Source organism: Quercus robur, chromosome 2 (genome assembly GCF_932294415.1).
Source record: "Quercus robur chromosome 2, dhQueRobu3.1, whole genome shotgun sequence".
In the NCBI taxonomy this organism is placed as follows: domain Eukaryota; kingdom Viridiplantae; phylum Streptophyta; class Magnoliopsida; order Fagales; family Fagaceae; genus Quercus; species Quercus robur.
The window spans coordinates 4,090,703-4,105,089 of record NC_065535.1 but is presented as its reverse complement, the minus strand read 5'-3'; the positions used below and the strand labels follow the sequence as shown (position 1 = coordinate 4,105,089).

Here is a 14,387-nt window from a genome sequence, read left to right as displayed (position 1 = left end):
TCCCAGTTTTTTTAGTTTGAAAACATCAACTTTGTTTTATACAAAATAAAATGATAAACAAACTACTTTTTCCCATGACTTATTAGGATGATTATTCCTAACAATTAGAATAATATCATTTCTATATGAACCCATTTAATATTAGTTTTATAAGTTTTATTATAAACCAATCACGTCATATCAAAATATGAAATTTTTATATCACTCTACTAAAATTATAACAATCCACACACAAACATTGATTCATTGCATAGAATTTAAACACATTCTCTCTCCAATAAAAGCACAAACTTTTCACATACACCCACACAACAAAAGCCTTAACTAACGTTAACAAAGCAAAATAAAAAATACAAATTGGATGACCATTAAAACAATAACTAGGTAACTAAATATAATCTCATAGTACTTACAATTAAAATGATCTCTCTCAAAAAAAAAAAATTTAAAATTGTCATATGGGAAAAACTTCACTCAATAAGATCTTAAAAAATGATTTTAATCATAGTTCTTTCTTTGCTAAATAATTGAAAGAATCTTGGACACTACTCAAATTCCCCCCCCCCCCCCCCCCCCCAAAAAAAAGTAAAGTATATATATGCTTGAGCACATATTTTTTGTTATTATGAGTTCTTATTAATAAAGTATTTTGTCGTCGAATAAGAAATTTGGTATCCAAACTTTCTACCGCCAACCCATTTATGTTTTGGTTTGAAAGAAAGAAAGGTATGGGCTAACATCTGGCCCAAGCGAACTGCACCATCAGTATTCAAATGGAGTCCATCCAGCCCAAGGGGAAGTCCCCAAGCATCAACAGTCCTAACATTTTTTAGACATAAAAAAAGTTGGGCCTGTCTTACAGTTGTTATAAGATCGAAGTGATACCCTGATGCAAGTGCGACCTGCACAATAAAGTCCACGCAAAAACACACAATTAGCTAGAATTTAAAACTGTTGACACAGAAAGTCTTTAGGCAAAAGGGAAAAACTTGGCTAAACTTCAATTTTTTACGCCCTTAACTTTTACTTCAATTTTTAAATTAGTCTTTAAGATTTAATGTTTGTCAATTCAGTTTTTCACATTGTAAAAAATAAGTCATAATAACAAACTAAGTCAATCTACTTTTTTTCATCCATTCGATATTATCTATTAAGAGCTTTGTAACTCAATTAATTGGCACTTCATGGTATTTTCAATAAAGACAATGTCTAAATCTCCTCTCCCTCATTGTAACAATTGAATTATTAAAAAAAAAAAAAAAGGTTGCCATTTAAAATTTCTTCTTTTTTTTTTTTAAATTAAAATTTTAATTAAAAGGGTTCTAAAAATGTATCATTAAATAAATCTCATTGTTTAATGAGTGTTATTTAAAAATCAAAAGATAAAGCTTAAATAACTTCATTAGCTACCAGGTTTGGATAGAATGACCAAATTAACCAATTTGAAAAAGTAAGGGATTAAGGGCCTATTTGAATGGAAGGGGAGTATGGTAGAATTGGCTGAAATTAAACTAATTTTAGGCCAAATTTATTCTACTCTACACTACTCCTCCTCCCTCCCCCTCAATTCAATTGAATTATAAATTGACAAACATTAAATCTTAAGCACTAAAAGTAAAAAATCAAAGGGCTAAATTGAATTGTAACCAAATTTTTATGAAAAAAAAAATTAACATAAATGAGAATTGAATGAAGTCAAATCAATTATACAAAAACCATACCTGGACTATTGGCAGATCAGGAAGATGCAAGTCATCTCGAAGGTCATTGAAAAACTTGGGCAATCTTGTCTCGTATAGAAGGGCATCTTCTGAACTATTTGTATCTGTTTCCCCTTGAAACCAAAGGAGGACTTTAATTTTCCCACCAAACTTTGTGGATGCATAGGCCCTTTGTACCAAGTTATCATAAAGCTTAGACCCACGAGCCCATTGCTTTAGTCCAGTCCCTCCTCTGGCACAAGGCACCAGACCAATCACACCCATGTTGGGTTCCATGGCTAGAACTGTTTTGGCAAAAGACATTCCAGGTCCAATCCCACAACGTTTTCCTTCATCAATTTCCTTGTGCAGAGGCTCATGGGCTTCGAACCAAGTGTGGTTTAAGCCGAGTTGAAGAATGTTAGGACTACTAGGAGTGGCTTGACCAGGCATGATGACTCCACGTCCAGCCATGTTGGATTGGCCGGCTAAGAGAAAAATACTATTTGGGAATTTTGGTTCTTGGGCCATCATAGAAGGATTAGGGAGGACGATGAAGACTAAGAAAACTAAGAAGAAAAACATGTTGAAAGTTTTGATATTTCTCATGTTGAAAGCAATACGAAGATGGGTGTTTTATTTGATAATAAAAAGTGAAGATGGCTTTGCGGAATTAGGTTTTTCTCAAGTGGAATCGTAGAAGTACTTGGTTTTTGGTAGCGTGTTAGTGATATAAGCCTATGGGTACATTGGCTAGTTCGTTTGGGATTAGGATTAATTATCCTTCCTTATTTCATCCAACTAGGTAGATTTTCATAATTCTCGAGAATTTCGAGGGAATTAGAAATCTTGGTTATCCCAATTTCGAAGGAACTAGGAGTCTTACCTAAAATGAAGAAATTTTAATCTCCCGCAACTCGGCATCAAGTGGAATTTTGTTAACTTGCCTAATATATATGGATTTTTATAAGTTTAAAATAGATATTTTGTTGGGCTTGGTGTTTCATTATCAAATTCAATATTTGAATATTCTTTTGTTTTTAAATAAATATTTTAATCTTCTTTAAAAAGAAAATTAATATTTGAAGTCAAATCAAATTTCTAATTTGGATTAAATATTAATTATAGATTTTGGAGATCTTGTTTGATTGAATGTTTGATATTGAATTTTGTTTTTGTGCTTGGTGTTTCATTATCAAATTCAATATTTGAATCTTCTTTAAAAAAATAAAATCAATATTTGAAGTCAAATAAAATTTCTAATTCAGATTCAATATTAATTATAGACTCTGGAAATCTTGTTTGATAGAATTTCAGTAGTTAAAGAAAAATTTAATTATCTTGAAAGGGGGAAAAGCACATTTTAGTTCCTACATTTTCAGGCGATTCTCATTTTAGTCCCTACATTTTATTTTTACCGCTTTTAGTCCTTATCCTGAAAAACGCTTTCCGTTTTAGTTTCTGCCGTTACATCAGAAATGGAAAAAGCTGATGTGGCAAACAGTAAGAATAAATAATACTAAATTAATGTCCATGTGGCTTAAATTAATAATAAAAAATGTTTTTTGGCATTAAAAAATGCCACGTTAGCATCTAAATTTTTTAAAAATAATTTATTAATTTTAACTAAATAAAAAAATTAAAAACTAAAAATCATATGAATTAAGATCTAAGTGTGTTTTAAACAAGAACAACAAGAACACAAACTCAGATCCAAGAACATAAACCTAGAAATTAAACCCAAAAAAAAAAACCCAGTAAATCAGCATTCACCATAGACCATTTCCGTGTTTTATGTTGTATGTATGTTTGTGGTTATGGAGGATTTGATGTGTGGTTGACACATGTACGGTGGATCTGTAGGGGTGGAGCTAGGATTTTTTTGTTTCGAGTGGCCGAATTTTGGTATCAATATATTAGTTTCGAGTCAAGATAAACCATCGTACACATGCGTAAACGTACATACACAAATATAAACATTAATATTTTAATACTAGAGTATGTCATTATTTATAAATATATTGTATATAAAATTAACAATTTTCAAATATATATTTTCGCAAGATAATTTTTTAAGGGAACTTATCATCTTTTAAACTTCAATGAGTATACAAAAGCTATTTAGTTTGATATTAAACATGTACAAAAAACACATTAGAGAAAACAAAAACTAACTTGTCTCTATAACTACTAGACCAATTAACAAATTCTGTTAGTTTTTAAGTGCATTATTGGACTAACTCAAACATTTGGGGGGCCAACTTTTATTTTTGTAACTAAATATTTAAATTTTTAATATTTATACATAATATAAAATAATTTTTTTAAATTTGGGGGGGGGGGGGGGCAAGGCATGCTATAGCTCCGCCCTTGTGGATTTGTGATTAGTTGTACTGTTTTCTGGTGCGGAGGACCGGGAATAAATTCAATGCAGTGATACTGAAGAGGCTTTTCATGAGCAAGATCAACAAGCCACCTCTATCTCCCTCCAAGTTGATTCGTTACATGGAGGGCAAGGTAACATTTTTATAGGTTCTGTTTGGTTGCTAAGAAAAATCGAGGAGATTCTCTTAGAAGTTTATTTGGTTTTCAATTTGTTGTATTGATTGGAATTGTTTCTGCATCACGGCCGGTTGAATGGGTAAGCAAGAGATGCAGTCGCCTAAGGCCCCAAGTAAAAAAAAGTCCCCAAATTTTAACCAATAGGGTTATTTATAATCAATAAATAAACTAATATTTTTTTACCAGATGAAAAGCAAATAAAAAAGAGAGAAAAATGCAACATCCACAATATTTTTCACAACACTTTTACAACTAATGCTACGTAGTAGGTTGTTAAAACCTGTTATTGATGTCAAAAAAATAATTATAGTGATATTTTCAAATAGAAAACAAAATGCAACTTAAAACCTAGGATTTGTTATAAAAAAATATTGTGAATATTACACTTCTAAAAAAAATAAAAATACTAATAAGAGTTGAGTTAGCAAAGTTTTATTAGTTCTCATTTAAATCTACCACTAACACTACTCTTTTACTTACTATTATCAATTTGCCATATCAATAAATATGAAAAAATTTGTCAAATTTTTCGTGTCTATAAAATTTCTAAAGAAAAAGAAAAAATTCTATGTAGTTCATGTTAATTAGTAGTAATTTTGCATCTAAAACAAGAAAATCAATTTTCGCCTTAGGCCCAAATGCATCAAACCGCCCTTGTTCTGCATTTGGGATTTATATGGATTTTTTGGTTTGGTTTATAGGAGGGTAAGATTGCTGTGGTTGTTGGGACCGTGACCAATGACATTAGGGTGTATGAGGTCCCAACAGTGAAGGTTATAGCCTTGAGGTTCACAGAGACTGCAAGAGCCGCGTGTTCTTCTTTCATGTGGTAGTCTTTGTAGCGCTTGGAGCAAAGGGTCATGGTCACCGCACTGCCAAAGAACCCACAATTGTCGGCGCAGAGCATTGGCTCTGATGGCTGGTAGCTTGTACCCTCGTTCTGCTCAGAACTCATCTTTCCCTTTCTCTCTCGGATCTCTGATGGCTGGTAGTTGGATATTACTCGGTTTATTTATTTATTTAAATTTATGGGTTTGTGTTCTTGGATTTGGGTTTGTGTTATTGTTGTTCTTGTTCAAGACACACTTAGATTTCAATTCATATGATTTTTAGTTTTTAATTCTGTTTTTAATTTTTTTTATTTAGTTAAAATTAATAAATTAATTTTTTTTAATTTAGATGCTGACATGGTATTTTTTAATGCCAAAAAATATTTGTTATTATTAATTTAAGTTACGTGGACATTAATTTAGTATTATTTATTCCTGCCGTTTGCCATGTCAACTTTCTTCGTTTCTGATGTAATGGTAAAGACTAAAACGGGAAGCGTTTTTCAGAATAGAGACTAAAAGCAATAAAAATAAAATATAAGGACTAAAATGAAAATTTCCTGAAAATGTAGGAACGAAAAAGTGTTTTTCGCGTTTAATATATCCACGTTTTTACTATTTGTAATTAAGATGACTACTTTCTCAGTTTCTCTTCGGAATTCCTTGCAACAACTTTCTCTTAGGAATCCATGCAATAAAATCCCGCCTTAACAACCTAAAACCAGCATCCTGAAAATATTTTCATAAATTTTTTAGATTCACAACTTATGGCAATAAGTTATCTACTTAACAACTTAACTTGTTGTATTCATACTGACGCTAAATTTGTAATGGAAGAGACCTATTATAGAGATTGTTTGCAGATACCAATTTAAAAGTCGCCTCTCTGTCCAATTATCCTTGCAATGACATATATGATATTATGATATGTATTAATTCAAGTGTAAATTAACATCTAAATAAGCCAAATTTTTTTTACCTAATTTAACATCTATAAGACAAACTATAAGCAAACAAAGCAACCTGCATTTTATGGATAGCAATAAAAATAACACATGCATATTAACAACTTTGCATAAGCAACACTCAATACTTTTAACTACAGCAAGAAGATTCTAATTTTGGCTTCAAAAAACACACATAAAAAACTTCCAAGTTAGCCTCAATTTCAATTTTGTTAAAATTAAGTTCATGTGAGACTCATCTATAACTCCTACTATATATAAGATTATTATGATATTGTATCAAAAAATAAATACTTTCTCCAACTCAAAAGAAAACGAAACAAAGAAAGAAAAATAACAAAAGAATCAAGTAGACAAGACATCTACACTTTCTTAAAATTGTATACTTTTCTTTCACTTTTATCTAATATATATTTTAATCGTGTCTTGACTTCATAGTCTATACTACCATTTCTTTTTTGTATTTCTTTCTTTCTTTTTTCTAAACACGTCCATACTAAAATGTTGTTTTCTCATTCGTATAGTCCGCATCATCCCATGGTTATATACTTACATTACCCAGATTGAAGATTACATATTTTAGGTATATAACCGTACCAATCGCATGGATTCCTAAGAGAAAGTTGCTAAGAATCATATGATGATGTTTACTCAAGTATAACCCCACAAGGTAGACGCAGTTCATGTAGAAGCCGTGGTGACCGCAACATAGAACCTATGAGTCTAGGAGTGATCGAATTAGGGAAGCCGTGTTAAACTAAAGCACCTGTGAGTGTGAGGTATGGCCTGGGCTATGAGATAATGGAACAAGAATATGGATTTTATTTGACAGTAATTGTAATCCGTTGGATACAAAACTTTTTGTTTTTGTCATAACACAATTAAATTCAACTATATAATTTATTAGTCAATACAAGAGAACTTAAGATATGATCGATGAGACTCAGACAGATATCAAAATATTTACTTGAATGAATAATAAATATCAAAGTTGATTCAAATTATACCGATTTCAAACATTTAGGAGTGTTTGCCCAACTACACTTATACCACCACAGAGTTGACCCAGATGGTACCTTCCTATGCCTTAAGCATGAAGAAGCATGGGTCTCGATTTGAGCTTGGGGAGAGATGGGATATTTATGTAATAATATTTCTAACCAATTCAAAAACAAAACAAAACCTGCACTGAGCATTCCTGCTCGTGCATATCTCAAAATATGACATTTGCCCAACCTGTAATGGTGGGCTTGGATTCTCAAAAGTATGAAGGCTTCTTTTTCAAGGTAGCATCAACACTATATATATATATATATATATATATATATATACACATTCCATTAATGAAAAAGAAGAAGAAGAAGATATAGGATGGAGTGATTCAGACTCCAAAAGAGTTATTTGTAAATTGAATTTCTTAAATGTAGCAACGGAAAATTATATATATAAAAAAATGCGAATATCTTAAAAATCAAAAAGTATAAAGGTTTTAATGCAAGGGGAAGATGACCATTTTTCTTTTTCTAATTTTACAATTCATTTAATAAACAATAAGAAAGTATCAAATAGAAGTAGTTGCTAACATCTGTTTATGCATGCCCCACTTGGAACATCCATTGATACATTTGAGTTCAGCTACACTCGAAGAAAGATGACACCTAAAGTACCAATGAACTTGTGAAGTTGGCCAGTTGCACCACCTGCTGAGGATGACAGATGACACCGCATCTTCTTGTTCTACTTCTTTTTCTTCTCTTCCGTGGCACGAGCATTTCGGTACAAAATTATCTGACTCAGGATGGTACCATTGGTTGCAATACCAATTGCAGAGCCCAAAACAACTTCAAAAGAATTAAGGATAGCAATTGTTTTGTGCACAAAAAACAAAAAAACTGCCATCAAAAGCTTAAGTAAGACATAGAAACCATTAGTGTATGTAGTGTTGATAAACAAGAAATAGGTAGGGGAAACATGAATTAAAGGACCCAGTGGAATGGAGCAGGAATTTTTGAACCATTCATGTAGACAAAATCATACCAATTGTTTTATTTAGCATCTTTTATGACACCAAAGTTACTAGAAGACTATCCTTTTCCACATAAAATTGAATTTTATTAGGATGCAATAATAACAGCATGAAATAGTTTTTCTTATATGAGAGCGATCAGTGATACAATGAAATCTGAAACAAGCCATCATAATACCCTTTCTTTTCTTTTTTTTGATAAGTGAAACAAGACATCACAATACCTGAAACGCCATCACTTTTTAAAACACTAAGACCAAAAAGGCATAAAAAAAAAAACAAAATTTCCCTTTTGTTCCCATTTTTGAGCCCCCACCACAGTATTTTCACAACAATTTCAAAAAAATCCTAAGAAGTAAGTTGTTATTAGTGGGCAAAATGTAATGTAAGTTGTAGGCCTAGATTAGAACCAGTAACAACTTACCACCTAGGATTTGTTGTGAAATTATTTGAAATGTTGTAAATGTATCATTACTCTTATAAAATATTCCAAAACAATGATTTTTTTTTTTCATTAAAATCATCATTTTTAAGAATATAATGCTAGAGGCTCCTAAGTTACAATTGTTATCTTCTCAAATCTGAAATTCATCATCAGCACTGTTTAAAAAACTCATTAGAGATATTCAACAAAAATCACATTCAAGAATATGAAACAAGGATACCACTTATTGGTGCTTTTTCCTGGAGACTGGTAAAAACTCTCACTGCAAAAGAAAGAAGTAAGTTCAGAACTTCTCTAAATAAATAGGTAATACATTAACAGCACCATCAACTAAAAAGATCGATTTACCAATGGAACCGGCAAAATTCATAAAACATGTCAAGAAGCTGAGCTCGCCTGTACTTTTATTCTGCTCAGAGAAGGGTTGTTCACCAAAACATGAGTAAATAGGCTACAAACATGTGTGATCTCAAAATAACTGAAAATCGACAGGCAAAAGATTGTGTAAATTGGTCAGTAAACAGAATAAAATGGGAACACAGTATTGCCTCTTCCAGAAAGTGATCCAATCATCCTTTAATCTGCTCAGCCACAAACTGGAGTGCATTTATTAGCTTACATGCACATTGCTGGTTCCAGATTCACTCTAATGCAAATTTACACGCATGACACATTGGTGTATTTATTAAGATTTAATGAAGTTACAGACTGTTGGGTTTGAGAACAGAGTAGGCCTGTATCTTCATATTAGTATTTAACAAGGAAATTTATAGAATCCTTGTAAAGTTTGAAAGTACGAAATGCAGTTAGTAAATTATTTGAGAGCTCAACAGGTAATAACATCCAATCTAACAGCATAATAGGGCTTTAATGAATTAACTTACTGAAAAGTTTGCCCATATCTGCGGGATCCTGGCAAAGAGAAAAACTGCATGCTGAGATGCCTGTAAAAGATCTTTCCGCATTAGAAAAACTTCATACATAGATAGCCTTAGAACTCAAAAGATAGAGAAAGGTGTAAACAAGCCTGAAGATTGAAATGCATGTTTTAATGCAAATCAATAACCCTATAAAGACAATGACAGAAAAATGCAAGGGAAAAAAAAGAACAGAAAGAAACTCTGACAGTGTATGTTCAAGTACAGAGTAGAAGGGGGGGGGGGGGGGGGGGTGGAATGCTACTCACATATAGTGCTTCAAAGAGAATGGGATCAATTTGACCAGCCAAGATGGTAGGTGCTACAGCACAATATCTGAAAAGCCATCATATTAAGGAAGAGGTTGACCATCTTTTTGGTATTCCAGAATGCAAATTCAAGACAAATCCAAAATACTATACTGAAAGCAAGAAGGATACAGTAATGCCCTGATCCATGTTGAGGCACCCAAAGGTTGAGAATAATAGTAGATTATGGCAACTAAAATTATAGCTGCAACAGACAAGCAGAAGAGGAAGTTGTTAGATCCTTTAAAAATTGATATCAGCTTTTCTTATTGCGATAGTAATCTCATTGAAGTGGTCTAATAGCGCAAACCAGAAGCCAGGTTTTTGCTTGACAGTAGAATTCAAGCAAAATAAATTCTTAAATATGTCAATTTAGGTCAGTTTCTAATGCATCCACTCCACACCATGAGACAATAGAACTAGCATAAAACAATTTTGGGAGAGAACGTAAGGCAGCAAGATATAGTATGTAAATACAAGATACTAAAGACACAAAAAAGTAAAATATTTTTTATGAGTAATATATTAGGGACAAACTATTAATACTGATAATGTAATAGAATTAACATTTTTTTTTATGATAGGTAAGAGAACTTTATTGAAAGAGAAAGAAAGAGACTACTTCATTAAAAGGATGAAATAGCAAGTATGGTATCATAGCCAACATATTCCTTAAACTGCCGCCCATCATAATTGACCACCCTCGACCACCATGCATCAAGCATTCAAGCCCTCTAATATTCTGTCTGTCACCGCATCTAAACTGCCTCATCTCCAATCATTAGCAATCACATTTTACCAGCATCACATGCAATTCCAACGTTACCTAACCCTGGCAACCACACAAATTGAGTCACCTGACTCGGGTGACATTGTTCCCAGTTCAAAACACGTAAGCCATTGTCAGCCCCCACCATAACCATGACTCCACAGAAACCCAAATTCAGCAGCCACCGATCACGCGTGACTTGTTATAACTCCTAGGGTGTCAATTCAACCTTTATTGGTAAGTTACACACTCACAATGGGTATTAAACGCAAGCCCTCACCCTCCAACCATTCTTGCAGGAGGAAGAAGCGTCATTTGCGCCAGAGTCATTAGCTATGCAGGATCAAGTCTATTGGCCAGACAAGAACACATACAGTTCTACGCACACTCATGATGCAAGCACAGCTCATTACACCCACCCAACTCACAAGCATGACTTCGAACCTTGTTTTGGACACCCACATTACTGCAATGCTTTAGATTGACAGCAAACATAGAATTGCCAACATACCTTGGACCAAAAGAAACGCCAACTCCCCAAAAGCTGAAAAGGGAAGCCCTTGGTGGAGACAATACGCTAGTGCAATGGTGTAGCCGACTACTTCAAGCTCAAAGGCCACAACACTAAGGCCTCTGACACTTCCATTCTTCAAAATTTTCAATATCTGCAAATCTCAAAACAAAAACCACCATATCACTACCGACATCAAATCAATCAACCAAAATCGTTTCTTATAACATGTTAAATCAGCAATCCATTAAATTCCTACGCCGCAATAATTTTAAAAAAAAAAAAAAATGATAAGTTCTCCAAATTGCTTTTCATTATTAAAAATGATCAATTCAGTAGGATTTGAACCTATTGTCTCAAAACATGGGACTTAGGATTCGACGACAAGAGACTTAAGCAGTTGAGCTAACTTTAAACCATAAAATGAGTTGTTGGTCATACAATTGATGAAAATTGATATCACATGTTCCTTTGCTCGAGTTAATTTTGAATGTGACAAACACAATCCCCAAATCTCAAGCACTGATTAAGTCAAACCCTAAATTAGCAGTGAGATATGAAAATTCAAAGAAATGATTATTCAAATTTAAAAGTAAACTAAACAAGTATTTGAATTATGTATGCCTGGGGGAGTTTGACGGTGGTGGAGGCGGCGACGATGCAATAGCCGAGGAGCTTGGAAATGAGAGGCAGCAAGCAGTCTTTCTCTGGGATTTTGCCGTGGCGGAGCGAACCCAATGCACAGCTAAAATCAATCCCTAGATATTCCATTTTCTCTGTTTCTTTGACCCAAATCAAAATAAGAGGGATTTCAATTTCAAGGGAAAGAAACTAGCTGTAGTATTTTGTAAGTAAGAGCAGCTTCAATGTTTTTATAATTTAAACCCAACACGTTGCTCTTTGAACACTGACCTGGGCTTATTAGATTTAGGGGCATTTCCCTATTTTCTGCTTCTTTTTTAAGATTTTTTTTAGTAGCTTTTTTAGGATAATTAGGATCCTAAATGAATTTGATCTGTTTTTAAACCGCTCCACTTAAGAAAAATTTTGTTTATAATAAATTTTTTTAGCAAAAAAGTCAAGTTTAAGACCAATTTTATGAGCCTTTAACTATTAAACAAACTAAGTTCAGATATAATATTATATTTGTGAAGGACCTCATAAATTTATATAAAATGTAATCCCTTATCGAGCCGAATGGGTGTATGATAGAATGAGTTTGCTTTATAGGCTACACTCTATGCTCCAAAGGTTACTTAAGCCTTTTGAGTGTGACATATCTGCTCAACTAGTTTACTACCCTACTAGTAATTAGCATGTTTGCTTGAACGTTTCTTATACAACAATACAATAGGCCATATATTAAGGGAAAAAAAATATTATATCTATATTTCATTGATTTATTTGTGTAATTTTAAACTAATGGTTTGAATCAATAAACTTACTAGGTTTTTTGGAGATGGAAGTGTTGTTTGAAATTGTAGGTTATTGGCTCTTTACTAGTCAAGTAACCCGGATGTGATATCAATATCTTCCTCTCTTTTTTTTTTTTTTTTTGAAACCGATATCAATATCATTTTTTTTTTATTAGAATGAAAACTACTCATTTAATTAATCAAAGAGGCTAGATTAGCTTGAACAATATGAGAAATGTCTGGTGACACATCTTCCATTTAGACAGTTAAATCAAGCGAATTAAAAACCCACCTAGCCAAAGCATGAGCTACATTATTTCCCTGTCGACGAATATGAGCAAAACTAATGCAATTAAAAAAAGAAGCTAAAAATTTAACATCTTGAATCAAATGCCCATGTAATGCTAGAGATGGTTCTGAACTAGTAAGCTCCTTGAAAATAATGTCCAAGTCACCTTCGAAAGTAGCAGAAGTGATACTGCTCTCCAAAGCAAACTCAACTGCTTTTCTAGCTGCTAACACTTCTACCTGTGCCACTATTGCTGGGAGAGGAATATCAATATCATTTGATTTGCCATAACCTAATAAAATTGTAAGTTAGTACATGTAGACTACAAACAAAATAAACGGTGATTTATAGGGAGAATTACACTTTATCACCCCAAACTATACTCCAAATTATACTTTACACCCTAAATTTTTCGAATGCACATTTTGCTATAACCTTATAAAATTGCAAGTTAGTACATGTAGACTACAAACAAAATAAACGGTGATTTATAGGGAGAATTACACTTTACCACCCTAAACTATACTCCAAATTACACTTTGCATCCTAAATTTTTTGAATGCACATTTTGCATCATAAACTATAACCCTTGTAACACTTTGCACCCCAACGTCAAGTTTGCCATTAACTTGGATGGAAAAGTATGATATTATGTGAAATGACCCAATTGCCCCTCTTCTCAATCCATTAAAAATAAAGAAGAAATTACACTTTACCACCCTAATTATACTCTTGATTATACTTTGCACCATAAACATTATATTTCCATTCAAGTTAACGGCAAACTTAACTTCCTGGTGCAAAGTGTAACAAGAGTCATAGTTTAAGATGCAAAATGTGCATTCGAGAAGTTTAGGGTGTAAAATGTAATATAGAGTAGTAAAGTGTAATTTTCCCTAAGAATTTGGTTTTACATAGTTGAGAGTTGATTGGTTGGGAACTATGGGCCTATGTCCAGAGCCCGGATCTAATACTGGGCCTACTGAAGTCTATAATCTATGCGACCACACCCTAAAACCATGGCTTTGTGAATTGTGGTCCATCTCTATCGGACCCGCAGATAATATACATGGCATGGGAGACTGGGATTCTTTACTTAATATGATTTGCCTCTGCCAAGCTGCTTCAATTTGGCAACCCTGACAGTTCTCTGGCTAGATAATTAAGTGTGATTTTGAAATTTTTGATGCATGCAATTAAGCCATTTGCTATTATACTCTTCCTTTACTTTTTTTCCCCCCTTTTTTGTTTCCTCTCACTTTGCATATGTATAACTATAAAAAAAGTCATTTCTAAAGCTTTCCTAATAGTTGGACAGCTTTTGCTCTTACTGGTTACAGTTCATTCGTGTTTCTTTGGTTTTCCCATTTCTTTCTTTCTTTTCGAATAAGCAAAGCACTTCCCCATTCCACAGAGAAGTGCATAGTGCGTGGTCGCATAAGGGCCAATGAAACTGTTGGTCATTCAGATACACACAAAGGAAATGGATTTGGTCATAAGTCATAACTCATAAACAAAAGGGTGTGGTCAATAATCAATATACCCGTGCAATACAAGTTAGGCTGCTTCTATTCTGTCTGTGACTTCTGTCTAATGTCTACTATGTACGCGAGCTGCCCGCTCATCCACGCTTGCTTTGTGGCCAAATCT

General features: G+C 33.2%; 2 protein-coding genes and 1 long non-coding RNA gene across 3 annotated transcripts; 1 reads left to right on the top strand and 2 right to left on the bottom strand.

The window, feature by feature from the left end:
- Window positions 1–580: 580 nt before the first annotated feature.
- Window positions 581–2,475, bottom strand: LOC126710136 (probable carbohydrate esterase At4g34215). Its single transcript, XM_050410521.1, has 2 exons — window positions 1,722–2,475; window positions 581–902 (listed from the first exon to the last, which is right to left on the bottom strand). Exons 1-2 carry the CDS (start codon window positions 2,307–2,309, stop codon window positions 624–626), a joined length of 867 nt encoding a protein of 288 aa, XP_050266478.1. The 5' UTR covers window positions 2,310–2,475; the 3' UTR covers window positions 581–623.
- Window positions 2,476–4,086: 1,611 nt separating this feature from the next.
- Window positions 4,087–5,027, top strand: LOC126710146 (uncharacterized). Its single transcript, XR_007649583.1, has 2 exons — window positions 4,087–4,217; window positions 4,964–5,027. It is a non-coding gene; the product is annotated as an uncharacterized LOC126710146 (long non-coding RNA).
- A 2,452-nt stretch (window positions 5,028–7,479) lies between these two features.
- On the bottom strand, window positions 7,480–11,945 carry LOC126710129 (mannose-P-dolichol utilization defect 1 protein homolog 2). The gene is made up of 8 exons (XM_050410511.1): window positions 11,658–11,945; window positions 11,034–11,187; window positions 9,886–9,958; window positions 9,715–9,781; window positions 9,413–9,472; window positions 8,877–8,937; window positions 8,749–8,790; window positions 7,480–7,898 (listed from the first exon to the last, which is right to left on the bottom strand). Exons 1-8 carry the CDS (start codon window positions 11,802–11,804, stop codon window positions 7,795–7,797), a joined length of 708 nt encoding a protein of 235 aa, XP_050266468.1. The 5' UTR covers window positions 11,805–11,945; the 3' UTR covers window positions 7,480–7,794.
- Window positions 11,946–14,387: the final 2,442 nt, after the last annotated feature.